At 41.6% G+C, this 27,136-nt stretch overlaps 1 protein-coding gene across 18 annotated transcripts in view; it reads left to right on the top strand.

Moving 5' to 3' along the window:
- UNC80 (unc-80 homolog, NALCN channel complex subunit) overlaps nt 1-27,136 on the top strand; it is a 135,981-nt gene that overhangs the window by 55,091 nt on the left and 53,754 nt on the right. For 12 of the 18 annotated variants that reach the window (XM_049805750.1, XM_049805698.1, XM_049805688.1 and 9 more), the window contains 10 exons: nt 3,685-3,856; nt 6,848-6,981; nt 10,338-10,503; nt 14,027-14,230; nt 15,741-15,841; nt 18,812-19,009; nt 21,046-21,153; nt 21,902-22,040; nt 26,004-26,185; nt 26,511-26,642. In XM_049805750.1, coding sequence (XP_049661707.1) covers nt 3,685-3,856; nt 6,848-6,981; nt 10,338-10,503; nt 14,027-14,230; nt 15,741-15,841; nt 18,812-19,009; nt 21,046-21,153; nt 21,902-22,040; nt 26,004-26,185; nt 26,511-26,642 — 1,536 coding nt within the window. The remainder of the gene's footprint in view (nt 1-3,684; nt 3,857-6,847; nt 6,982-10,337; nt 10,504-14,026; nt 14,231-15,740; nt 15,842-18,811; nt 19,010-21,045; nt 21,154-21,901; nt 22,041-26,003; nt 26,186-26,510; nt 26,643-27,136) is intronic. The other 6 variants (XM_049805743.1, XM_049805734.1, XM_049805705.1 and 3 more) reach the window with 3 other exon arrangements.

Raw genomic sequence — 27,136 nt, 5'->3', positions numbered from 1 at the left:
ATTTCTTACCATACATGAACTAGGCAGTTGCCCTGTCAGTGCCACCTTGCAATTTGTTTGGAAACCCACCAGGCTATACCTGCTGAAGGTCTGGCACTTACTGCAAGTCATTTCGCACAACTCAAAAGAGTGGGAGAAGTTCCTTTGACCTCTTTGGTGCCTGTTACATATATCTATCTGGAAGTGAGCTTTGTGCTTCTCAGCTCTCTTCACAAAACCAGAGATTTTTACAGTGAGCATCATGATCAACAACAACAACAACAAAAAGACATAAAATTCAAGGCTCAGGGGAATTTGAAAACTGTATTCTGCGATCTTGGGGTACTTAAATAAGCAATGCCAAAAAAGCCTTGCTGACCTGTATTCTCCTATGTTGAACCAATGCATGCTTGTCAGTGGAGCACCTTGTAGGGAACCTTGAGCTAGTGCTGACCATGTCAATACATTCCCACCGCAAAACACAGCCCAGGGGGAGAACTTAGCTTGGGTCTGAGCACCCAAACTAATAAGCTTTGTCTCTTGGCAGCTCTCCTCCATCCATTTCTGAAGCTAACTCAGGGAGTGCTACCTGGGCACCCTACTCTCTATCTCAAACAGAGATGACTATCTTAATAACAGCACAAATACCAAAGTTCCTTGAAAAAGTGTGTAGTGTGAATGTATTTGCTTCTGTATTCCATGAAGTCACCACCTTAGCCTAACTCCTTTGAGAACTCCTTCCACATGAAAAACATAGGATTATGTAGTCCTTGTATTTTTGCATGCATCGCTGACAGTCAGGACTATACATCTCTGTTTGTGGACTCTATGCTTCTAGACATTCCTTTTTTTTTCAGATTCTGACAAAAATGGGAGAAAACAAGTCAGTAACTATTAGAAGCCAGTTAGATTCCCCTTCAGCTGCCATTTTTAGAAACTGAAATAGCCTGAGCTGGAAAAAGTCTAGGAAGGTTTTCTTTTCAAAATGTTAAAGTACCACCACATGATGCAAGGTTACAAGAAAGGAGCAAAGGAAATCTGATGGCAGGCAACTTAACATCATTCTCTTTCCCCTAACTTTAATGGCATCGTAGACTTAACTGGATACATTCTCCATGCTAGGAATAGTGTGTGTTTGCTAGCTGCTTAGGAACATCCCAGAAGGGAAAAGCCTTACTTTTACTTTACTGTAAGGCTGAAGATTTGGGGACTAGCCTTTACAGTGCAAATTTCTTCTCTTTTTACTACAAGTTGTCCTGCCACTCATTATTTCTGTTTCTTCTCACTGGAGGCTAGGACAGTATAGCTACCCGCAGCATCACTGGCCCCCAAACAGAGTCATGCTTCAGGATTGGTCTGTACATAGCACTGCTGAGGTGCAGTTCTTTATGTCCTTCATGTTGAATGCTGGGCAAGGCTGGTCCTCTGACACTGCTTTTTCCTCCCAGAAGCTGTTTCAGATGAAGCTGGCTACAAGCATAAGCAGCAGCCACCAGCCAAGCCTGTAGGTCTGGAGCCCTGCAAGCTGTGCTCCTCAGCTGGCTGTTTTTGTTGGCTCTGACCAGATTCCAACCAGGTAAGGTGAACAGTGAGGAGAAACAGCTTTCTGTTGCTGTAGTACAGGCACCCGCTGTAGAACATGCTGCCATTTCTGTGTGTTAACCTGCCCATTTCACTGTGGGCAATATCAGCTTGAAGGGTGGAATGACTGCACCCTCATAGCTCCTTAAGCAGCTCCAGTACCAAAATGGGCTACTCGCTCGGCCCATCTCTGCCTCCATGCTGCCAGATCCTTGTCAACACTACAGCACGCCATCCTTGCTGCTTGGTGGCAGCAGAGCTGCTGCTCTGGAAGGAAGATTCCTGGACAAAAGAAAAGAATATATTAGTCTCTGAATGTACTGAGGCCTTGTTCTGTTTTTTTCTTGCAGTAAATAAGGCTGGAGATCTGTGCTAATTATGGATGCTTGCTTGTCCGTCATTGCTTACTAATTGTGATATACAGTGCTATTGTCAAAGTTTAGTGAGACTTAGAATGAATGTAAAACCGCTATTCTCTTTAATTCAGCCTGCCTAATAGCCATCAGAGAATAACGGTGGTAAACCACATGAGGTGGGATTTGGACTGCCTGTAACAGTGATAAGCCTATTGAATCAAGCAATCTCACTTGTTATGCTGTCTTTTGAAATAATACAATGTTAAATCTATTCTGATCGAGTCAGTCTGTCACTTCCTTTGGCTGCTTCTGTTAAGAGGCATTTTCTTTTCAAGTGTGGCACGCTCTCCATTTGCTAGGAAAACCAAGCATAATTCATGCAGATAGTACTTGTTAGGAATTCAGTGCTCATTAGGTAGGAAGCTGTGGGATTATGTATGATTGCCTTAATATTAGGGTGGACAGCACAGCATAAATAATATGTGATAAATTACTGCTTTGTGGAGAGACATGCAGAACATTTCTTCCTTTAAATGCCTGAAACATGAAAGGGGGAAAAAATTGAGAGATGTGGAGTTTATTCAGCAATGTGCAGGCTCACAGATAGCTGAGATTGGCAACTATTTGCATCAGCTTGCAAACCACAACACTATCACCTTATTCTCTTTGTGTAGCAGTCTACCCTCTTCATTTTTGCTGGATTTCACAAGAACTGCTTAGTAGCAAGGAAGAACAGCCATAATAAGTGACTGTTTATGTATTTCTGCATCACTTCAGCTGATACAGGAAAATTATATGGTGCTGGCATGACCATCAGTTCTGACTTGCAGAAGATTCAGAAAACCTCTTCAGTATCTTTCTCTGAAAATATCGCCAAACCAAAAAGGCTAAATGGCAAGTGCTGATGAAAACTGTAATTAAACACATTTCCTCCCTTACAAAGTGATGATATCACAGGATAAAGTTTTACATACTTGCCTGTGTTCTCTTCGCCTACCTGCAGCAAAGAAAATCCTTAAGAGCTCTGAAGTGTCTTAGCAGGAAAGCATTCTTCTTGCTAACACACTCTTATCTGTAGCTTTGCTGATCAATGCCTTTCTGGAGAATGTAACAGTATTCAGTGGAAATCTGTCTGTCTGTGTTCTTTACATGGATCTCCTTTACACCATTACCCATGCACCTCCCCAGCTTTTATAAGCATGTTGTCAGCTCATTTTTGGAAAGTGCATCAAGGAGTCTCTTTAAAGATGGAAGCAGGCTTTCCCATAGGCATTCAACAACAGTTTTGCAGAGGAAACAGGGACCATTACTGGATTCCTAAGTCACAAGATAGTTTGTTAAACAGAAGACATACATTCTCAGTGGAAAGACTTGGCAAAAATCTGGAACACATATATCGAGGGCAGAAAGAAAAGTGGAAGAAATTCATACAAAATAATGACCTAATCTCCTCCTGCATATCATGTGCGGGTTTGGGGTTTTTTTTTGTTACTTAACCAACTCTGCAAAAATTTTTCATCCTGAAATTTGACAATATTTACAAATTTTGGTTGAAAAAAAGGGAGAAATAAATTATGGTTTTGTAGCAGTTAATCTTCTGTCATCCCTTTCTCTACTTCACTGCATTCACAGACAATAAAAATAAAGCCAGGACATTCTGTTCTGGGTGGAACATCTCCACAGCATGCACGGGGAAGAGCCCTTGACCACCAGTGAGTGGGGCTGAAATTCTTACCTCCTTGTGCTTTCTCTTTCTCCCTGTCTGCAGGCAATCGGTGTCCGCCTCAACGAGCTGTGCCATGCTGAGAGTGAGAGCCCTGCCAACCTGCTGGGCCTCATTTATGATGAGGAAACCAAGAGGCGCCTCAGAAAGGAGGATGAGGAAGAAGACTTTTTAGATGACAGTAAGGAGACTCCCTTTACTACAAGAACCCCCGCTTGTAAGAACCTCTGCTTTAGGAGCACTTAATTTTTCTTCTCTTTTCATCCTCTTGCCACCCAGCTGTATTTCCCAGTCCCTCACCTTCACCCCGGCTTCTTTCCCTGTTCTTTCCATGCCTGGATGTACAACATGACAGATGGGTAGCAGCACTGAGAGACTTTGAAGGAAAAGGGGGGGAAACCAGGCAGTGAGTTGCAATTCCTGTATACTGGCAACTGCGATTATAAGCAGGGTAATAATTTATTTCTTGAGTCTTGCTGTCACCTGAGTGCCAAAAGTGGTTCAGACTCCCATTCTTCCCAGTTATTTCTGCCAAAATATTTGTGTAAGATCAGCTGCTTTTCTGTTTCTTAACATTGAAGAGTCATGTCCTTACCTGATGTGAATTGGCACAGCTCTACCAATGGCTTTTAAATCTTGACTTCAGTATATTTGCCTGATTCTCAGGCAGAAATGTAGCACTGTGGTATAAAAAATATCATTAAAAATCTTTATAACAATAAGATGACTAAAACACACAGATTTGCGCCTGTGTGTACATAAGGGTGGGAGGGGGGTGACAGATCATTGATTCCGAAAGTCTAGATAGGCATGCAAATTATAACAAACCCTGTGAATCAAAATAAATTAAGTCAAAACACATATTGTTGTAGGTGTAGGTGAAGGTGGTAACAAACATTATGTCCTCTCCAGACACCATTTGTATATATGTGTGTGCTGTAATGTACTGGTTCCTGTGTACATGTACTGTTGTTCACCATTGGATGTAGTGTGCTAGCACTGTTTATGTAACTTCTGGTTTCTTTTTCTGTGGTTCTGGGTTTGTTCTTATCACTGCATGAGGGCCAACTTTGGAGTAGAGAGGAGTAGGTGGGAGCAGTGAAATGGCATTTGTGGGAAATGATCTCAAGAGAAGGTGTTGGCCCTAAGCTAGACCTTCACATGTGCCACTATGTGGTGTGCCAGAGCTAGCAGCTACGTGAATGTAGGTGGCTGTTCTGGATATTTTATTGGCCCTTTAGGACATATATCCAAAGCAGGAGGAGAGTGCACCCAAAATTTTCCCTCTCCTGCACCATGAATGAACAAGTGCATTCCCATGACCGAGTGACAGAATAGGCTTTCTTGTCCCTGTTCAGTCACTGATATCAGGCACTCAAGGGGATGTGGAGCTTCTTTAAAAGGGTTACCTAAGACAAGCAAACAGAGAGAACAGGTTGTGGTCCAGAAAACCATTTAAAAACTCAAGTACCCTCCTGAAAGCCAGGGTCTGAAAATAACTGATCTGCATTCTTGCTGAAGGCAGAGATTATTCAAAAGCTGCCCTGTATGCTGCAGGGAATAGACTGAGGAACACAAAATATGCAGTCAGATATTCCATTACACTGTACATGTTATCTGTATTTGATAGTTCAGATTATTTTAGTCCCTACAAAGTCCATAATTCGTTACTGGTAATGTGTACAGAGGAATTAGCAAGCATCACAGAATTCATCGGATCCCTCCAATGTCCTCTCACTTGTTTGGTTTGGAGTGTTTCTTTGCAAAAAGTACTTAGATCATACATGGAGGAAAGCAAGTGAAAACACAAATCTCTCTGAAATGTATGTAGATAGTAATATCAGGCATTATTAAAAAATGGGTGTGGTTAGTTGTTGTCACAACCAATTTTTTTATTTACTTTTTTTGCTGTCCATTACCCTAAGTAGTATATTTCAAATAGATCACACACTGAAGAATCCTTCATACCTTTCAAGCTTTGAATGTGATTAGATGGATTACAAATTATAGGGCTTTTAAAGCTGATTGTTTAGACTCAGTTGAGACAAAACTTCAAGTATTTCAATAATCCCTCTTCCTTTTGTTTTATGTTAAGCATTTGAATGTATAGTTTGATTAAGCAGTTTGATTTTTTTTTTCTTGGTTATCTTTAAATGACACTTGGATTCTTTGCACAAATAAAGAAGCCCAAATTCAAAGGAGGCTGTCTTTTCTGGTTATCAGGGTAGTAATTAATAATAGGCACAGTACCTCTTTGCTGGCTAGTCATGACTCCATATATTTTGAGAAATGTTCCTGTATTTGAAAGTGGCTCTTTTCTAGAACTGCAGAAGATTTGGCTGAATGCAAAACTGTAAGGGGGAAGAAGGGTATCTACTTCTTAACCTGTATTAGCTTTAAATGAGGTGTATACAAAATGCTATAAGATCATGTTTAGTAAGTACTTCACCATGATGTGCTATAATATAATATAGTACACTGTAGTGTTACTTCAATATAATATAATACAATACAATACAATATAATACAGTAACTATAGTACACTATAGTGTGTTAGTACTGTTGCCTGCACTGGTAAAATTATGGATTGGTATTTGTTTGACTGTGTTCTTTTTAGTGTAGGAAAAGTAGCATAGATAGATGTGGACACATATTTAGCTAATGGTCACAAGAGCATTCCAGACGCCTTTAGAAGGCCTCGAACAGAATAAACAAGAAGACAAAAAAAGAAAGATGCCAATTAGAACACAGGTGTGCATTCCACGATAAAGGGAATTTGGCACAAAGAACCTCAATTCAGCAGTTTATCTTGACAAATTAAACTGAGACAAGTTTTGCATGTTTTAGTATAACCAATTATGTCCTATGTTTATGCGTGTGTACAGTGTTGATATAACCAATCATTAGGTGTAACTAGGCGCGTGGGCAGCACGTGAATAATGTGTGTAACCAATAGTAAAATAGCTAAGCGAATGTACAGATGTAACCAATGTATAAAATGATGTCTGATGCTCTAGCAAAGGGTCTTCAACTATGATCATATTGATCTGCCGTTGAGTCCATGATTATGCTCCCACAGATAGAAGTCTGGGTTTTCCTCATTTTTTAGTGCAGTTTGCATTGTGCACCATGTGTGAAAATGTCCATCACCTCTTGGTTCCAGGTTTTGTATAATCTCCTTGTTCACCATAGAAATTTTTTTTCCTAGGCACTGTGAATCCTACCAAATGTTGTTGTCCTTTTGCACTGAAAATGGCAGCCTGTCAGCTTCTCCTGGAGATAACCACTTTCCTTCGAGAGACCTTTCCCTACATGCCCAGGCCACGTACTGAGCCTCTTGTGGTAAGTGGACAACACACACTGAAGAGGGAGCCATGCCCACAGAAGTAATTGGGCTCTGGGCCTGTCTGAGGAGAGCTAGGGAGGGGTGATAACTCAAGTTGATCTTTGATGCAGGGAGAAAGGAGCCATTGTCTGGTGAATAGAAGATGGGCAGGGCACATCAAATGGGTTGATTAATAACATAAGACGAAGGGACTGGGGGAAGAAAGGAAAGCAGCAGAGACAAAGCAGCAAGGAAAGAAATAAACCTCCATGAGTCTGAGAGAGGCACAGGCAAATCCTGGCATGAATAGTAAGCTAAATGACTGATTAGGTCACAACTAATTTTGTGAGTAGCAGAACCCATGAAACCTGATTTCCAGTGGTTCATTCTTGTGTGGATTTTCTTATGTCCAATAACGCTGATTAACATTGTCTTCAGCCTGTTTCACAAAACACACAGGCACTCGGTTATCTTTTGTCAAATTGGGTTGAAGGTGATCCATGAGCTTCAGAGGTGGTTAGCATGGAGTGAGATGAGAATTGAATGGCTCACTCGCGGTTTCATCTTTTAAGCCTATTTCCTTTAGGAAATCAAGATAAAAATTATAAAGAAAGAATGAGAAATTAAGTTTCCAAGTGAACACAAAGGATTTAGCCCTACTATTCTGGTTTTTGTTAATGACAGACTTGGATCAAATTTTGCTTATGACAGTTGTGCTTGTCAGGCTGATTTGGCTGGACATTATTGTAATTAGGTTCTGAAATTCATTTCAAAGGCTGTAGATGACCTATGATGAAGTGACTTAGCCCCCAGGTATGCAAGAAGGGCAATTTTAAAACACAGGGATAAATTCAGCAGAAGTCTTCCTAAACACTTTCTTGATATTTTTACCACATAATAAATGACTGCATCCAAAAGCAGGATGATACCAGGGTTTAGAATTCACCTCAGTAAAGTAGTTAGGCTTGGAACTAAGAATATGTTGGGTAGTGAAGGTCACAGAAATTTGTGCTTTTGTGCCAGATAGAAATGCAACTGATTTATAGCTTTTCAGACTTGTATATGGGAGAGAAGGAGGAGGAATTATTCTGTGATGTGTAGGCAGAAGAAACCTTAAGGTCATGTTATGCAAGAGCCTATTAGAGAAAATGGCCATAGAGTGCTTCTTTTAACTTTGTACAGGGGAAAAACAAGAGCCAACAACACTCCAGATTAAAATATTAAGTGTCTATATTTATGGAGTGATGCTTCCTTTCCAGGAGAATCAGGTACATAATGTTACAGTCCATAAAGCTGAAATTCCAGTAGAGCAAATCTCACCTCCACTGGTGTTTGTAGGCATAGCTGTTCCATAGGTATAGGTATGAGCACAGACTTAGCAGCCTTGAAGAACTGAAGCATTTGCAACTGAACTAGTTGTGGTGAACCAGTTTAACTACCCACAGTCCATCCAGACTTGCCAGGCTGAGGGCATAAGCACCCATACCTATGTTTGAGTGAGGTAGGCAGTCCTGACTGAAGTTTCAACCAAAGCCTTCTACTGAAGCTGGTGGACTAGATACTACTAGATACAAGCTCACTTTGCAAATGGACGGGGGTGATGAACACACTCTCTTGGAGCCTACTGCTGCCACAGTAGAGGCAGAGAACTGGAACTTGTCATTTGCTGTGGTGGAAAGTAATTTATTTTAGCTTAGCAGTTGCTGAAGATAGATGGAGTCAGACTAACTGTGTGCTCAGAGGATGTATTTCATTCTGTCAATTAATTTGTGGGGCCAGCTATTTCCAATATAAGCATGTTGACAAAGAGCTGGGATGTGTAATGTGTTTAAACACTCCAGGAAGGGGAACTCTGACCGTGCCCTTGAATATACCTGTACTGCTATCATGGCGCAGCTTATGCATGCTAATTTATGAAGCTGCTGTAATTCAGACAGATTTGATCACAGATTTTTTTAATCCTGAAACACTTTAGCCTTTATTTCATATCCTAAACTCTTAGATACATTTTCAACTATTTGCATGGAAGTTTTCAATGCTAGAGATACTACAAACCATTACTTTAGGCACACACCTTCTTATATCCCAGGTTTTGTTACTGAGCGAAGTCAAAATATTTCCCTTATGGGAATCAACTGTTAGCTTTTCTGACAATCATTTATGATAATTTTCCCTGGAGATGCAAAGCTGACTGAAAATGGTTTGGGGCCTTCAGCTAGTGTTAGATAGGCTAGTTAACCCATTTGAGCACAGCTTATTCTAGAACATATGTTTGAAAAGACACCCCCCTTTTTTTTCCCCCAAACCAACTCTTAGAGCAGCAGACTTTGTCACTAGCCAAGTAGCTCCCACTAACTTCTATAGGAGTTTTGTATGCAAATTCTAGTATGAGCTCTCTTGAGCCTTAATAATTTTATCAGGAATAACTATTTTGGATAATTTCAGTGATGTTATCATTCACATTCATCAGCCATTTACTCACAGCAAGGAGCTTTGTGTCATCTTAGATTTCAGCTAGTTAGATTTTGGGTGAGGAGATCTCAAAGCTGATGACATCCCCAGTCAAAAGGTACAAATGATGTTCTTAAAGAGCCCAGCATTTTAACTCTATTTGCCAGTGTGTGAGTTCACGGTCTTTCTTTCACTTTTTCTAGCTGTGGTTAGAGAAAGCAGATGATAATCCATAGCTTGTGGAATTTTAGGACTTTTGCTTTTTTGGCCCAACTTGGTAGCCAGTAGGTGGCACAACTGGTGCCATTTCTGTTGAGAAAATGATGGTGCAAACTAGCTTCTCTCTGGTGCAATGCTGTTTGTTTTCCAGAATTTAAGTGCAGCCAACATTTTTCTGTTTTCCACTGTGTCCTTTCAGCCTGATCTGCACACAGAAAGCTTGCTCTGGGCCATGCTGTCACGGCTGTCGCACTGTCAGCTAGCTTTCTCTCAGCTTTTCTGCCTCTGATGAGTACCGTGGCAATGCATTCCCTGATCAACCACAGGAGAGCCTGTTGTAGTAGAGACTTAACCATCCACCCAGCATCTTGGGCAACAGTCACCTTTTATTGTCACCTATCCATTAGGGACTTTTTATGTGTTTTCCCCCTCATGAACCTGCAGACAGGGTGCCAATTCACTCAGCAGTGTTAACCAGAAATGTGTGTTAATACCTGTTAACTCTTCCACCCCGACAGTGTGGCTCAGCATGCTGCAAGCCCAAAGAGTAGTTGGATTTAGAAAGTGTCAGGGTAGATGGAGAACTGTGTCATAGAAATAAATTTCCATCTGAAGCAGTTCTTCCTGAACCTTCTGTGATTGCAGTGAAAAGCATGGGGGCTCATACTGCTTGCACATCTCTGTGGTCTACATTCTGCCACAGGATCTGGAGACCTGCAGGCTGCGTCTGGATCCTGAGATGGACCGGCACAGGTATGAGAGAAAGATCAGCTTTGCTGGGGTTCTGGATGAAAATGAAGATTCAAAGGATTCCCTGCACAGTAGCAGCCATACCCTCAAATCTGAGGCTGGCTTCGAGGAGAAAAAAGGTTTGTCAGCACAATAAGGCTTTTGTATTCTCAGGGCTTGTGAAGTGGCGCTTGATTTTATGTTTTCATTTGCGTAGACTGTGTTAAAAAGCAGATAGCCATGGAGTCACGTGGCTTTGAATCATTTCTGAGATGCTTCTGGCCTTCAGGGTTCAATATAATAAATGTGAGAAGCAAAGATGTTAAATTTTATGAAACACTGCTATGACTGAAACCGATTGAGACCATTGCAAGATTTCTAAAAAGGAGGATGCCTTGTTTGAAACTATCTCTCAGTGGAATGCTGAGAGAAGCATCACTATTTGATTCACTTTAAAAATAAAGATCAAAAGTGTTCTGTTTGTTCTTTATTCTGATTACAGTTTTTCATTTTGGGAAAACCACAGATAGGAGGGAAGATTGGGATCTTTCTGTGAAAATCTGTACCGGTTTGAAAATCATGGCATCTCACAGAATTAGTGGTTGATCACTTGATCTCTTGAATTCTTTGCTACCACATGAAAAACACATACCTGTGTGGCTTTTGATGGCTAGCAGATTAATGTTACCAACATACTGTATCCTGTACAAGCAAACCTCAAGCTCACTGTGTTTGCTGAGAACAGCAGATTGTTTTCATTTTTGAGCCATCTCATGCAAAACTCACATACTATCTAATGGTACAAGTGTTGCAATACAATATACAGTCATCATGTGTATTTGCAATTAGAGGCTAAACTGCCAGACAGTTACCTGTAAATGATTCTCCTTCTAACAAGTTTTCTAGAACTGTTTAAATTCTGTCTCATAATAGCCATATAAAGGTTCAGATGTTTGAATGATAATTTTGATGACTGTTTGAAAAGGATAAATGTTTGATGATTGTTTGAAAAGGATGGAGTCTGTTGCTAGTTATCTTCTAGGAACTGTAATGTGTATTAATGATTCAGAGGAGCTTTTATTAACTTCAGGGGGCTTTGGATATAGTTTGTGTTGTCTTCAGCTGTGACCCTGCCACAATTACTGGAGAAAATATTAGAACTGCTTCCAAAACTTACATGGTGTAAAACTGCCTCCAAAATTGTGCATCAGGTGGGGCAGTTACTCCTGTGAAGACAGCTAGGTATCTGCCTAAGAAAGGTGAGCTGGATAGATTCAGGCTCAATCTCATTTTTTGTACCGTCGGCATATTGGCAGCCCACAGAAGCACGCAGCCTTATGGTCTGTCTGATAGTCTAAGATCAGTGGAATAAGATGTTTCTACTTAGAAGAGGAAAAGCTTGGTTTGGGGGTTGGTGGTTTTTTTTAAGATAGTTATGAGAATTTCTTGAAACCACTTTTCAGCCTCTCAGGCAGCATTCTGATCCACTGGGATGTTACCTGAGTGGGAGAATGCCTGCAAGCATGCAGTCCTGCTGGAAAATGCTGGTGACTGGTCTCTAACTATCCTATTTTTCTTAGAGACAATGCTGACTTAGGTTTTCCTTCATGTGTTACAGTGCTACAGGCATAATGCAGAATTGAGTTATTTTTGCAAAAATAGTATTATCTTTCTGCATCCTTGACTCTATTAAACTACATTTCCCTTGCAGTGTCAGTTGGGGTTTTTTCCCCATTCTCCCTTTTCCCTAAGCTGTCATGTAGTATTCCTTTACTAAAGCTGCCTCTTTACTACATTTTAGAGATGGGGAAAGTGACTATGGTAGGAAGGCTGAACCCTAATATACTAATATACTCTAGCAAAAATGTATTTGCGGTATTTTGGAAGCTAAATAAATGCAAGATAATGTTATATTTTAAAAGTACAATAATTATGTTCTTTTCTCTGGCCACAGCATATTCTTCTGGGGATCCACGTGGGCCAAACACAACAGATGCAGAGGCATCTTTCGTAATCTACACTTTTCTAGATAAGAAAATGTTGTCGTGTGAATGTAACTAAATTTTTCTTGCCTGCAGTGACAGGTTTCTTTATCTCAACCTCTCTGAGTACTAATCTGTTTCATTTTTTCTGGAGTGTTAAAAACTTTGCTCTCACCCCAGGCGTGGCTACACAACTATCCAAAAGCTATGAGTTTACTGTATAGAATCTGTTCCAGGTAGGTCTGAAATACAGACACTAAAGCTAGGTAGATGCAGGCTCTCAGAGGATTGTATGTACTATTTGGGTGCAAAAATGGGATTCTGCAGGCTTCATGAAATGCAGTTACAAGTGCTTAAGTGGTTTGGCGTTCGGGGGAACTGAACCACTGTATAGAGCCTGATCTGAACAGAATTCAAGCAGTAGTGATTGCTAAGGAACTCAGCATGGTCACTTGGAGGGAGATTCTCTGGTCACTCAACAGTGATTTGTCCAACTGATTCATGAGGACTGAAGAGTAGTTCTCAAAACCTATGCAGCTGTCTTCGGCCAGGACATTAGCCACTGGAAATGGGAGTGGGAATTGGGTTCTGGAGGAATTAGGGGCATTCTCAGGAGTAAAGGTGTGTTTGATTTTTCCTGAAGCCAAAATACAATTCTATTAAAATATTTTGCTTACCGGTGGTATCAAACAAGCTGTATCCTGTTCATTCTCAACAACACACCAAAAGGTAATTGATCACACATGGCCTTGCCTGATTAGATCTGCAGTAAAATGACTGAGTGTTGCAACATTTGGACTGACATACTGCCATGTACTGCCTTTGAACTAAGAGGAGAATGAAAGTGCAAACGGTTGGTGCTTTGAACATTGAACCATTTCATGTCTGTGCTCATCAAAAATGCAGAGTGTCAGTGGATGTTGTTAATGCCTGAAAGCTGCTGATTTGTCTGAAGGAGAGGATCTACATGCTCCCGTTTCCTCTAAAGCATTCTAATGAAGAAGAGTAACATGCAGAGACACGGATTTATGCAAATCTTACTTCAAAGAAGTCTTGTGTGCTAGCCTCATGAAGCAGACTACCCTTCTGCAGTCACACGTGCTGTATGAATAAATAATCGATCCTACTGCAGAGCTCAGTGAGGTTTACAGAACCCAGGCCCACAGGAAAATAGGTTTGTCCATGGTGCCTTGTTCATGCTTGGGATTCAGCCATCTATCCCTAGCAAGAGGTGATTCTGCACTAATGTAAACCCCAGGAGCTGGCAAAGAAAACTGCGATTTACATTCATTGGGCAGATCCTGTTTCCTGGCAGGAATCAAATCAAATTGGTGTGAATCATAGGTTTTCCTTGTCCATGTTTTGGGTTTCTGTTAGAGCAGCTGACTCTACTTGCTGGTGGTTGAACAAGGGCTAATTCCAAATACAGACAAGGCCTGAGGTGATGTACCAGGTCTCCAGGAAATGAGGTGCTGAACACATTTCCGTAAAGCATATTTACTGCCTGATTGACAGAGCTGCATTGGCGGTGGCTTTGGAGGGAGCCTCTGGTAGAAGAAAAGACGCTGCAATACAGGCTGGCAGCAAAGGGTTGGGAGGGGGGGGAGGGCCAGGATATCTTTCTTTTTTAAATGGGGAAAAATTAAGGGGAAAAAAGTCCTCTTTTATTCTTTTAATACAGTTCCCAGCAGGAAGATCAGGATAGGAGGCTCCCGCTTGCTCCAGATTAAAGGAACCCGCAGTTTCCGGGTGAAGAAGGGGGGTTCCCTTTCCAGCATTCGCCGGGCCGGCAGCCTAAAGAGCACCAAGTTATCACGGCAGGACTCAGAGTCTGAGAATGAGGAGCTGCAGCTGTCCCACAGCAGGGACACTGTCACTGATATAGGTAACTTAGATGAGTGGGTGGAAAGGGAGGGGACAATAGGCAGGACCTAAACTCTTGATGTCATTGCAGCAGAGCTAGAAATGACAAGAGACCCCTACCCTAGAAGGCTAGGAAAAACCTAAAGTCCTCTTCAGGGACTGCCTGAATTAGGGCCTGGGAGGAACATGGTTCAAATCCTGGGTGCAACGTCGGCTCCGTGCACAGGTTGTCAATTCAGAGCTCCGTGTTAGAGCATGAACTCTTGGAATGCTGGTGCCTGCCAGCCAAACGCATGCTGTCTTTAGGGGAGCACATGCACGTGTGTATATGCACATACACACCCCCCCTAAATCATGATATAATGAATATGTGAGGTCATATGCATATATGATATTTTATTGTCCATAGTAACAGACAGGAGATATATATGTGTACGGACATGCACTTCATATTCTATATAGGATATGATGTCATAGGCATGTCGTATGACATGTAATATATATTCATATATGTAGAACATAACATGTACATGCTACATACTATATTTCTACATATTGGCATATACGTATATTTTTACAGTTTACAGATGCCTGCTTTAGTCTTCAAAAGATGGATCACCATATATTTTATCTTATTGAAACCAAATGTGCATTCTGCCATGAGAAATCTCTGTCACAGTTGCACTAAAGGGGGTCCCTCTCCTAGGGGTGTTAACTAAAAACTACGGTTTGGATACATTTGGAGCTGAAATAACCTCCCAAGCCTAATGGTCATTTTTATGTTGCCCAAAAGACGCTTCGGTAGGTGAACATGGAGAGTGGGATTGCCCGTACTGTAGACTTTGGCAAGTCACAGTTCACTTAAAAAGGAGGAAGAAAAGATTAACCAGAATTCATCCCCAGCCATCTCTTGACAGCATTAACGTTGGTTTTATAGGAGGCCCATAGTTATAAAATGGCTAGAGGAAACAGAGGGATCAGTGAAGTTCCAAGAGAAATCTCTCCCTTGCCTGAGTTCTTTAGAACTAGCATGCTAGAATTAGGATTTTTTTCCCCTTTCTTCCCCATGGCATTAGCAGTTTCCATGGGCAATTAGCAGTGACTTTGCCCATTGGCATTTCCAGTTGGATGCCACTTCTGGTTGGATTTTTGTTGATATTTTTAACCACAGAGCCCAGTCAATGCAGATCACTAAACCAACCATTTGCAGCATCTGAATGGTGCAAAGAATTTGTTTCTGATGTTTTTGTTTACCTTCTCCCCTTCCATTAAAGAAAAAAGTAGGGATGGAGCAGTGTTTGCTACTGACAAGATGGCCTGTGAGCCAAGTCTAAATGGTTCTTGTAATTGTCAAGCCAGCATTATAAAAGGATTGGGGAGGGGTGTCCAGATGCAGTCTTTCCAGTGTGGCATGTTCTGTGTACTCTGGTCTGTTCCCATAAGGCTGGCCTGGCTTACAAGTGCTGTCCCTAGTCTTAAAGCACATAGGGAGCAATAAAAACAACCACCTTTTGGGTATTTTTCTTTTGAAGAAGGGAGCCCTTGGAGCGCAAGCGAACCTAGTATTGAGCCCGAGGTGCTGAGCAACACAGGCACGGAGGAGAACTATCATCGGAACATGTCATGGCTGCATGTAAGTATGAGTCACTAGCAGTGCTCTCAAGGATGGCATTTTCAGTAAGAAAACCATTGTGCTGGCAATAACCAGATCACGACCTGTGCTTTCTCCATGTAGCATCAAGGATCTCAAGTGTAAGTTAACTGTGACCTTTGGAAATCATCTTTGCCATTTCTAAAATGGACTAAAACCAGAAAGTTTTTGTCTTGCTTCCTCTATTTCATATATTTAGTTTGTAAGGGAAAAGGGACTATTTCTCTCTAGGCGTGCAGGAACAGCCATGGTACCTCAGCTGGAAAATCCATTAGCTCAATATCTTGTCTCCAGCATGGCTAGTAGTGGGTAGTTCAGGAAGAGTAACAGAATGGGCTACAGTGTGAGCTGGGCTTCCAGCTTCCGGGAAATGGCATTTTAGAAGCCACTTGAGCTGGAGGTTCTGTTGTGACCACTATGTTTACTAACTACCAAATGATTTTTCCTAGGGAGTTTTTCCAACCCCTTTTTGAGCCAATTTATATATTTTTGTCTCCATTAACTCTATTGCAATAAACTTTTAATTATGCAGCTTGTGGTGAAAAAAATACTTACTTTTGGAACATATTCTTTGATTCCATTAGATCATTCTATCACAATGTCTAACCCAACAGCGCCCTGTGTAGTTTCGACTCTATCACGCAGATGGGGAGTACAACAGTGCAAATGTGATTTGGTCATGCAGGGCCTAATGATGTCTGTACCCATGATTTAGACATGCCAAAAGTCAGCCAGGAAAGTCTACACAGTTCAATCCACTGGTATCCAAGGACTGTACACCTCTACCTCTGTTGCCTCATGACATGCTGTGATGGTGCAGTACAGTCAGTATGTCCTTGTGCATATGCTTTGCAGAAAAGTTGGATTGACTTCCTGTGTACAGATTGATTGTATCCTGCACATATGTATGAAGACAGATGCCTTTTCACTTCTGAGTCACTTTTGGGAAAGACAGCTGCCAATAATGAGTTGATATCCTCCTCTTTCCCCCAAGTATTTCACACAGTCTGCTCTCAGCTGCCCCATTCCTATGGAGTGTGGGCAAGAACATGCTTAATCCAATACTGTGATGTCAGAAGCCGTTCTTGATAGTTGTCTTTTTTGGATGAGGGCGGTAGGGCAGGGAACTTGATTGTCATGCTAGTGCTTCTCTGTCAGTACTCTAATGCTCTTGGTAATGATTACACCTCATCTGGAAATTCCAGTGTACTAAAGAGTATGTTAGACATGAGAGTGTGTACTAGGCAATGAATAGGTAGAGATCTCCCTAGCTAAGCAGCTTAGGATAAATCATGGTGCCTTTGCTCAATGTGGGAGGATGCGTGGACTCATAAATACGAGGCATAAACTGAAGGGAACTTGAGATGTTTTTCTCATTTTACATGTGATTAGCCTGCATAGGTGAAAGGAAGATTTGAAAAATCACTTGCTGCAGTTAATGCCACGCAAATACTAGTATTGTATGAGAACTTTCTCTTTTTGTTTGTTGGAAGAAGGTGCGGATGGATGGTCACTAAAACTACAGGCAAAACAAAAACCTGCTTTACTTAATGGTCATGAGCAAACCACTCAAAAGGACCACGGGTTCCAGTTGCCTCTGTGCATGCACCAGCATTTCCTTTACCTGTCGTTTACAGCAGCTGGAGTGCAATGTCCTCACTCTATGTCAGTGTACCGTAACTAAAAATTATAACAGTGGACCAGAGGCTGGGTAGACACTATACAATGCTAATCAGCTTTATACCATTTGCACATTGATGCAACACTAGTGGCTTGAGTTATTCCTGATTGACCCTAAAATAACATGAGGCCAGAGCAGGCAGGCAAAGACAAGAATCCCACATACACAGCACAGATTTGTTTTAAATTAAGCTTCTGACTTTTTAGAAGCCTAAATATTTGAGGATTGAGAGTGATGTGGCTGCCTTACTTGAGAGAGCCAGCAGACTGCAGCTGCACAGACCATAGATGGATGGAGAAGGTGGGATAGCTTCCTTCTGGTATTTCTGGGTATTTCTCCGCTAGGTTGTGGCATGAAGACAAGGCTTTATAAAGGCCAGTTACGAAATACAGCATGAATGGCTTGGGGATGCCTGTGTGTTTTCCACGGAGTGCTGCTGAGTGGCTGGATTTGTATGTAATATGAAGACCAATGTACAAAGAGCTGCTGCGCTGAGCTTTGCTCCTCTGGGAAGAAACCCTTTGAGTTACAGCACAGAGCAGTCACTGAAATGTAGACTTATCCAAGGCTGTCTTTAATTAATTAGTTTAGGGACTAATAGCAGTTTTGCTGCAGCAAAGCGGGGATCAGAATAGCTGAATGCCCCAATATTTACTCTGTTTCTTAGACAGGTTTTAGAGCTCCTTGCTGCCATATGGCAACATCACTAGAAATAGTAACTGAGCCAGCTAACAAAGCTAGGCTGGATGGGCCTACCCAAGCACAGTGAGAGAAGCATATGCAGAACAACTAGCACAGCATATTCCTACTTGAGAGCATACCGAGACATTTCCTTCTGCATTCCTTGAAGGAAACTAACCCCTGAACCTGGTGGGTTTGCAGCTTTAATGATGATTGAATAGTTGACAATTTCCTGTCTAAGCCCTCATCTCAGAGTGGCAATACAACAGCTTTTCTGCAAACAGAGAATACTGTTTTCCTCAGTCTTCTCTTGCCACCAGCCAAACGTACCCAGCTACAGCAGTTCTGTCTCTTTGTCTGCTTTAACACTAATGTTTCTTTAGCTATGCCTACCTAGTTTGTAAACCACCTGCAGGTATGGAGCTCTGCACAGACACACATACCTTTTCAGAAAGCTGGGTTGAGCTTCATGCCTCCCCAGCTAGGCTGTGGATCAGTTAGCTTGACTGTCCCCATCACTGGCTGCCCTGTGCAGTTCTCTGTGTAACTCCCTTTTCAATAGGTAACTATTCTCTTTTTTTCTTTTCAAGGTTATGATCCTATTATGCAACCAGCAAAGTTTCATATGTACCCACATTGACTACTGTCACCCACATTGCTACCTCCATCACAGCCGATCCTGTGCTCGCCTTGTCCGGGCCATCAAACTCCTGTATGGAGACACAGTGGACTCTCTGCGAGAAAACAGCACGTTGAACAGTGTGGCAAGAGGCAAAAAACAAAAGGAAGTGAGTAGATGGAAAAAGCAGAATGTTTTGGGGTTTGTCAGGGCAGATCATAATTATCTTCAAAGACTGCATAGTGTACTCAAAACAGTTCTTTCATGACAAAATGAACACAGCCCTTCCTAAACACAGCATTGCTGTAAAAAAAACTATTAAGTCATTTAGCATTGTGGAAGGAGCATAATCAGTATTGATTGGGAAGAACCTTAGCTGCTGCTAAGGTCGTTTAAAAGCTTATAACCTGACTTTAATTTTAATGTTCTTTTATGGCCTCTACTTATCAGCCCCTGGAGTCCAGTCTCTTTTTTCATGTTTCTTATCTGTTAATAAGAATCACTCCTGAAATCCTTGTGAAATCTTGCATGATTTCTTTCTTTAGGTCTGAGCTCTCAGAGCTGTTCCAAGAATTGTATACATTAGTCTTTAATGCTACAGTATCTTTAGTGACACACTTCTAATGACCAGTTCAGCAGGCTATTCAAACAAGATTGTGCCTTTTTAGCTATATAAGTGGTACCTTCAGTGGAAATACATATCTGCTTTCACTAAAGTGTACACCCAGGTACCAACTGAATCATGTCAATAGTTGGTTAATACTTTCTTAATCCTGACAACAACAGACAGACTACAGTTATTCTGAATACTTGTAATGGTGGAGTCATTCAACTGCTTTGCAGTAACATTGAAAACAAAAGCGTTCATGAAACCCTCATGAAGATTTCAGTTGGGTAAAGAGGCTATCACCCCTGTAAGTGGAAAATGAAGGAGTAGGAGACAAGTTCATAAAGTTTCTTCATCAACCCGCAGATTGTTTGTTTCCTGTCAAGTTAGAAAATTGAAAGGTATTTGTATGGAACAAAGCACAGAGCAGATGAAACAACAGCTAATGATTCTGCTTTTCTGGAAACTGCAATTCCCATATATTTCCTCTGGTACAGAAAAGTAGTGTATCACTGAGTTATTTAGGAAGAGAGGCAGTCATTTCTTCTACAGAAGGCAGGCTTGAGATGAGCAGCTGGCAGTGTTCATGAAAGGTAGCAAAAGCATTACTGTGTGTTGTTTCATCTCCAGCTTTGAATTGCAAGGCAAAGTGATACACATTTCATCATCCATCAAACCGTCAAAGCCTTTAAGCAACAGCAAGGAAAAAAGAGGTGGAGGGACAATAAGGTTTCCTACAAACACATATACCACGTTTATTCAGACCTCACTGCAGGAAAGCAATTGATAACTTTTGAATTTTATGTAACGGTAGACTTTTCATCCTGGTTCCTCATGCTCTGGTATTCAAGTGTTGTCACTGTCTGACTGCAAGGGCACCATTTCCACATTTATCTGGGTTCCAGATGAACCTCTCTTTTACTCTCACAGCTTGCAGAATGAAAGGCTGGAGGTAGCTGCAATATGCAGACCTGGCTATATGTGCTCCATGGGGCTTGTGGGGTCTCTGATAAACAAGGACCCCAGTGTTAATCAGCAGGCTACTAGTTGGAGGAGAAGAGTCTGTGGCAACCCAGGATTCTGGGAAAAGCCCCTGGTATTGTGAATAATGAACATAAAAAGGACTTGTCATTATCACTGTCATTGACAATCTGTTAGGAACAACTCTCAGGCAGGCATGAACTGAAGTTCTGAAATGTGTTATTACTTACCATGCTGAAAAAGAAGAGAAGATAAATGTAGCTGAGAGGAATCATTGTTTTACGCGCTAAACAACTCCATTGGTAATTTTTTAGAGAGAAGCTGTAGACTTTTTACCTCTACCATGCTTCTTCTGAAGTACGTGGGTGTGCCACCTGTGAAGATTACACAGAGCACATTCACATTCCTCATTTGGTGTACTGCCTTCTGCCTTAAACTTTTGTTGGGAAAAGCATTGTCAAAAAGAGAAGAAAATTGAATGAGATATGTAATTTCATTGATACTGGGCCTCTTGCTAGCACAGGAGAAGGCTTTATGCTACAGCTCTGGTATTAGGCAGCTTTCCACAATTTGGGAAATCTAAATGTGAACTCCACTTTCTCTTTTTTTCCTTCCAGTGCTCAGACAAGTCATGCTTGAGAACTCCTTCTCTGAAAAAGAGAGTGATCGATATCAACTTGGAAGGGAAGAAGGACTCTGGAATGCTAAAATACATCAGACACCAGGTACCAACTAGGCCATATGCTAGTTAGGGAGGGCGATACATAGATGTCAGGTTAGACTGCAACAAGAAGGAAAATGTATATGGATATCCAAGCCCATGTGAAGAACTATTCCTGAATAGCAATCAGTTCAGCCCTGCATGTTTTTCCTAGCTGAGTAATGCTAAGTTTACACCTCTTAAGGTAACCCCATCAAAGAATCCCTTAAACATGTAGCTCCATTAAATCCCAGTCTGTATCTCTGGCTTCCTATAGTGACACAGGCATCAAAACTGGGGATAAAAAAAAAATTTAAAAAAAATGCTAAAAAGAAAATAAAATAATCCACAAATATGTTTAAATACAACCTGTCAGTTTACAGCAATAATTTTCTCTGTTCTTTCTTGTTCAGTGTTCCTGAAGAAGAAACAGGTTCTTCACAGGCCTGTTCTTGACAGTCAGTGAGATTTTCATGGATCTGGGTCACTGTTTTGCGCACCACATTGGGAGAGTTTGGCTTTCCCTTTGTCCTCTTTATCAGTGTTTTGGTGACATGAATGACTAGTGAAAGACTCATGAAACAAACTTGCAAATACTGCTCTTTGAGTGTAGGCTGAAAGCAACTTTCTTCTATGGAGCATTATCTGAAATGGCTGAAAGTAGAGGCTACCAGTGGGTAATCTGCAGACCAAAACTAGGGTAAAATTACTGTTTTGCTCACTGTGGATAGTTTGCACTGCTCGCCTGTAAGGCATGGCTTGGTTTTTTGCAGGTAATGAGCCTCTCCCCTGCACCTTTGTCACTGCTAATCAAGGCAGCTCCTATCCTCACAGAAGAGATGTATGGGGACATCCAGCCAGCAGCGTGGGAGCTCCTGCTCAGTGTGGATGAACATATGGCTGGAGCAGCAGGTAAGAGAATAAAACCACTTAGTATGGCTACTGTAACTCACAGTAGATCACAGGGTCTTGCCAGACAGCTTTATAGTGGAGGAGTCTGAAAGCCAACAAGGGTTTATTGGGGGCTGTTTGGTTTTCATAGACTTTCATGTCTTTTTGTGCTCTGTACAAAAGAGGTGGTCAGAAGGATCAGGAAGGCAATATCTCAGCCCCTGGTTGTGGTGGATGATTAGATTAGAGAGCATCAAAATTAGTATTTGTGTTTAGCTGGGTTCCTAGGCAGAGGAAACATAGTGTCCAGAGTTTACTGAAGTATTTTATATGTTGCCTCATGGAAATTGTAAGTACCAGTTGAGGGCTGATACAAAAACTGAGAAAGGCTATGAGTGGAACCGTGATAGCTCCTCTGTTGTGCTGAAAGGAAAATTCTCTTGGTGCATGGAGACAGCAGCGTTGCTCAACAAGTAGTCTTGTGGTATAGTTGATGTACGGAAAACAGACTCCACAATCAGTGAGATTGTAAAGTAGGTATGTTCATTCAGCGCTGGGCAGCACGGGGGGTAGTCCCACCAAAGTCGTGCGCGCCTGATTTGGGAGTTCACTTTAAATTTATACAGTCAAGTGTTACATATACATAGAGTTTCGCAATACGCCTATACATAGGCATTATCTATCCCCGCTTCATATTAAAATTAGCTCTAGGAAGTCATTTCCATAGCCTCCTCTCAATTGCGCTTGCGCAGTGCCTCCTTATGGTGGTCGTCTGGTGGTCGTGAAGATGAAGGCTGTATGTCTTCTTCACGGTGAACTCTTAACCTTCTGTCCCTGCACAGACTCAGTTGGACCTTGGCATTTGTCCAAATCACAAGGTCCGTCTTAGCTGGTTCTTGGAGCCACTGCTGCTTCTTATCAGGGACTATCTCCTGTCCCAGCCAGCCTCAACAATGCAAGTGTTAAACATCACTTCTCATCCCCTTGGGCCATGTCTACCTCTTATTGAAACTTCTTTAACTTCATTATAAGCTAGATAATTATTAAACAATTCCTATCTACATTCATATATCTACTATATCTACTAAGGTTTCTTTGGTTTCCCGTCTCATAGTATTTATCTAAATTTTCCATTTCCACTTGGTATTAAACTGTGCAGATGATGTTTGCTGATGACACATAGTTGAGAGGCATCTTTAAGACAGAAGATTAAAACATCATATACCTGTGAGCGTATTACCTTGAAAAAGAAATTCCAGCCATGGGATGAAATTTATTACTACAAACTGTAAGATTATGTCCTTGCAAACTAATAAGAAGAATTTTTCTGTTATGAGCTTGGATCTTCTCCCATGGAACTGATACAGGTTCAGAGTGTATCACTTGGCCAGAAGATGTCTGACTTAACGAGCAGAAACAATAAACACAGTCAGGATGTGTCAGAAGAGGTATTTCGTTAGACTTTCAAATTATTTATGCTGTTGTAAAACACATTGTACAATTACCTAGAACACAGCACTTCCATACACAATTCTGGTCACTGAAGAAGAGACATTCACATGGGACAGGTACAATGAAAGACTGGTAGAACAGGAGGAAGAATGAAGAGCCTATATGGTAAGGATTTTTATTTAATGGATTCAGATGAAGACTGAGAGGGGATACTGTTGCTCTCCGTAAATACAGCAGACCAGGCAAGAAGGAAGAATTATTTAAGCCATGGTAGCATAAACATGAGTATGAACTATTTATGACCTCTTTCATCTGGAAAACAGAAGACTTCTAACCACCAGAAAAGAGAGCAGATGTACTTAAGTTTAAGAGTTTGTGAAAAGGATTTAGATGATGTGACTCCGGAGGTCCTTTCTAGTCTTATTGTCCTGTCCAAACACTCATAGCTAGTGTGTGCTAATGCCAGATGTTCAGAAATCATGAGCCACAACCCTAGAAACTGTGAACAACCCTCACACACAATACACAGATTGCTTAAATAAAGCATAAATTAAAGCAATCAAATTTGTTTGTAAGCCAGTCTCCCACAACTTTCAAATTCTACCTTTCTCCTCCCCCAGCACCCAAGGAAATGGCTTAAAGATTGCTATCTTGCTGAGATTTGTACACCTAAGGGAGCCATCACAGGTGTTCTTACACTGAAGATTAAATTACAGGCATTTTTATCAAAAGCGAGAGTTTTGAAGTGCTTCTCAGACATCGCTCCCTGTTTTCATCACGCTTCAGTCTAGCTTACTTGTCCATTTTCCACAGCTGGCAATGAATTCTGCCCTGAAGTCCATTGTTTGACTCCACGTCTCATGTTCTTCATGCTTCTCTCACTTTCCATCTGCTTCACCAGTGCACAGTGCGCTTCTTCAGCCCACAGGTCTTCTCTGTGATCTCCCCTTCCCCTTTGCCTTTCCCAGGCCAAATGTGCAGACAGGAAGAGAAAGGAGCAAAATAAAGAAGAGAAACAAGCTGAGTGAAGCTGCACTCCTTTCTTCCCTTCAAGTCCCTTTCTGGGGGAATAATTTTGGATACTCTTTTTCTCACGAAAAACTTACCATGGCTCACAGGGGAGGGAGGAAAGTGTTGCTGCTTTTCCTGAGGAGTGCCAGCTGGCTGTTCCTCCAAAGCAGCCTCTGAGATACATCTTCCTCCTTGTCCCCTTCCTGAAGGGAGGATTAAAATCCATTTGAGGGGCTTTAGTAGCTTTTTTAGTAGGGAGAGATTTCAGCCCAAGCATAAACTACATTTCTCAAGGTCAAAACCTGAAAACTTACGATGTTGATATCTACAAGCTGGATGTAAAGAACTTCTGTGTTAGTGTACATCAGCACCACCTACTGACCTCTTCCAAGGCTGTATTTCTTTTTTTGGTTACCTCAGTATGACCTCACACTTTTAAATCAGTCCTACGAAGACTTGTCATAGTTACATTGAAAAGACCAAAGAGTACAAAGAGCAGGACTTTGGAGCAGGAACGGGAGCCTTCACAGTGCAAGGCAGGACCTAGGCAGTCAAAGAGCAGCCTTGTTTTTCTGCAATGTTCAGGCTGCCTCCCATCAGCACAGCTCTCATGGCTGGCACCTTCTGAATAAGTGTTGAGGCAAACACGATGGCAAATGTCCTCTTTCTACTGTGAAGGAACAGTCACCAGATCTGGAGAAATTGTCTCCCAGTGATCTGTGGTGAGCTACTGGTCAAAGAAGCCATGGACTCTCTGACACCCATTGAACTCCCACAGCAGCACTGTTCCCTCTGCTTTTGTTTCCTGCTCAGTGCCCCCCAGACACCCATCTGAATTAATTGTCCTCCATCAGTCTGGAGTTTGACTACATCTGTTTATATTCAAATATCTCTGTTGAAACAACCATGGGCCAGCTCAGCTTCTATTGTGCTGTTTTCCATTGTGATCTGGTCCTTTGTCTTGCAATTCATAGCAACTCCATTTTCCTCTTGGAGGCAGATTGTGATCATTGCACGGTGCCCATTTAAATAAGAACCTTTCTTTTTTGTTTTGTCCATGAAAATACACAGGTGAGACCTCTACTGGGGCACTGCCTGCTGCTCTGAGGGGAAGGCAGAGCTTCTGTTAAACCAGCCTTTATTGATCATCCTGGAAATCATTTGGCAGTGTAATCTTTGAAAGCCAAACTCGATTTGTCCTGTTACTTAGAGATGCTTATTTTAAAGCAGTCATGACAGAGATTTTTAGTGAGAACAAAGCTGTATTTTATCTTAAAAGCAGGTTTTCCAGAAGCTTTTATAAGCTTCACACATAACACTGTGTAGCTTCAAAAGGTAGAATCACACATGCTTGGTTTCGTGAAGCAGTACAATTTTCATTAAGTCTGGTAGACTGCTGATCTAATTTCTGGAGCCAAGATTAGGTTTCTTTTGGGTGGGGGTTTGTACAGCTGCAGTTTTTCTCTGCCAAATAAACACATTATTAAGGAAAAGAGATGATCAGATGTTTTCTCTCTGCAGCTGCCATGTTCCTGCTGTGTGCTGTGAAAGTGCCAGAGGCTGTTTCTGACATGCTGATGTCTGAATTTCATCACCCAGAGACAGTGCAAAGACTGAATGCCATTCTCAAATTTCACACGCTCTGGAGATTTAGGTATCAAGTCTGGCCAAGGATGGAAGAGGGAGCACAGCAGATCTTTAAGGTAGATGGGACACATGAAACACAACGTTGCCATTTACAGCTTGCCTTGTGGGATAGAAAAGAATGGTTAAGTCACACTAGTGGGGCAGGTGATGTGTAGAACTCCTGTATAAAATTTGAAGAGTGTAATCGGAACACAGGTCAGCAGAAATATCAGACAAAGAATGAAATGTGTGTCATACATGGTGTTACAGTGTAGTGAGATATGGAGTTGGGAAAAATTTGCAGAGGTAATTATGTCTTCGGTACTTGTGCTCATTTTAATTAGCAGTACTGACATTAATAGTAGTCTGCTGTAACAAAAGGTCTTTCATGTTCTTGTTTAGATCCCTCCTCCAAGTATAAACTTCACTCTACCTTCTCCTGTCCTGGGGATGCCATCTGTGCCAATGTTTGACCCCCCCTGGGTCCCTCAGTGCAGCGGGAGTGTGCAAGATCCTATAAATGAAGATCAGTCGGTAAGCAGACATCATGAGAGTAAGCACTGTTTATTCTGTGTAGCAACATGGAGGAAGTTAAGCCAAAAAATGTGGACTAAGCTCTTAAGTTTTCTTGTCTTCCTCAGCTGGGAAAAATCCAGTACACAGTCCACATAGGGCACACAGAATTTTCTACATGGGCATAAGGCTCTTCTGTTTGTTCACTAAGGTATTGTACTGCATATCACATCCCTGTGAGAGACAGTAACTCAGATCTTAGGAGCACATAGCTGTTCTCTCTTCAAGAGAAGATCAGTTCACTAGAACTGCCTGACAGACCATTTTCTGTGCACTGGTCCATGTGGTGTCTCCTGGGAGAAGTCTGCACCAAGGCTTATTGTAGACACAGCTCCAAGAGGAGTCTCCTGAATCTCTGTTCAGCTAGCTCTAGTCTGATTTGTATTTAGAAACCAAGTTGCTGAATGTCACTGAGGTCTGGCAGAAGACGCAGGTTGTGTGCATCTTAACTAACA

Source organism: Accipiter gentilis, chromosome 1, assembly GCF_929443795.1.
Source record: "Accipiter gentilis chromosome 1, bAccGen1.1, whole genome shotgun sequence".
Taxonomy (NCBI): domain Eukaryota; kingdom Metazoa; phylum Chordata; class Aves; order Accipitriformes; family Accipitridae; genus Astur; species Astur gentilis.
The sequence above is the reverse complement of the archived record's forward strand: the minus strand, read 5'-3'. Positions and strand labels throughout refer to the sequence as shown.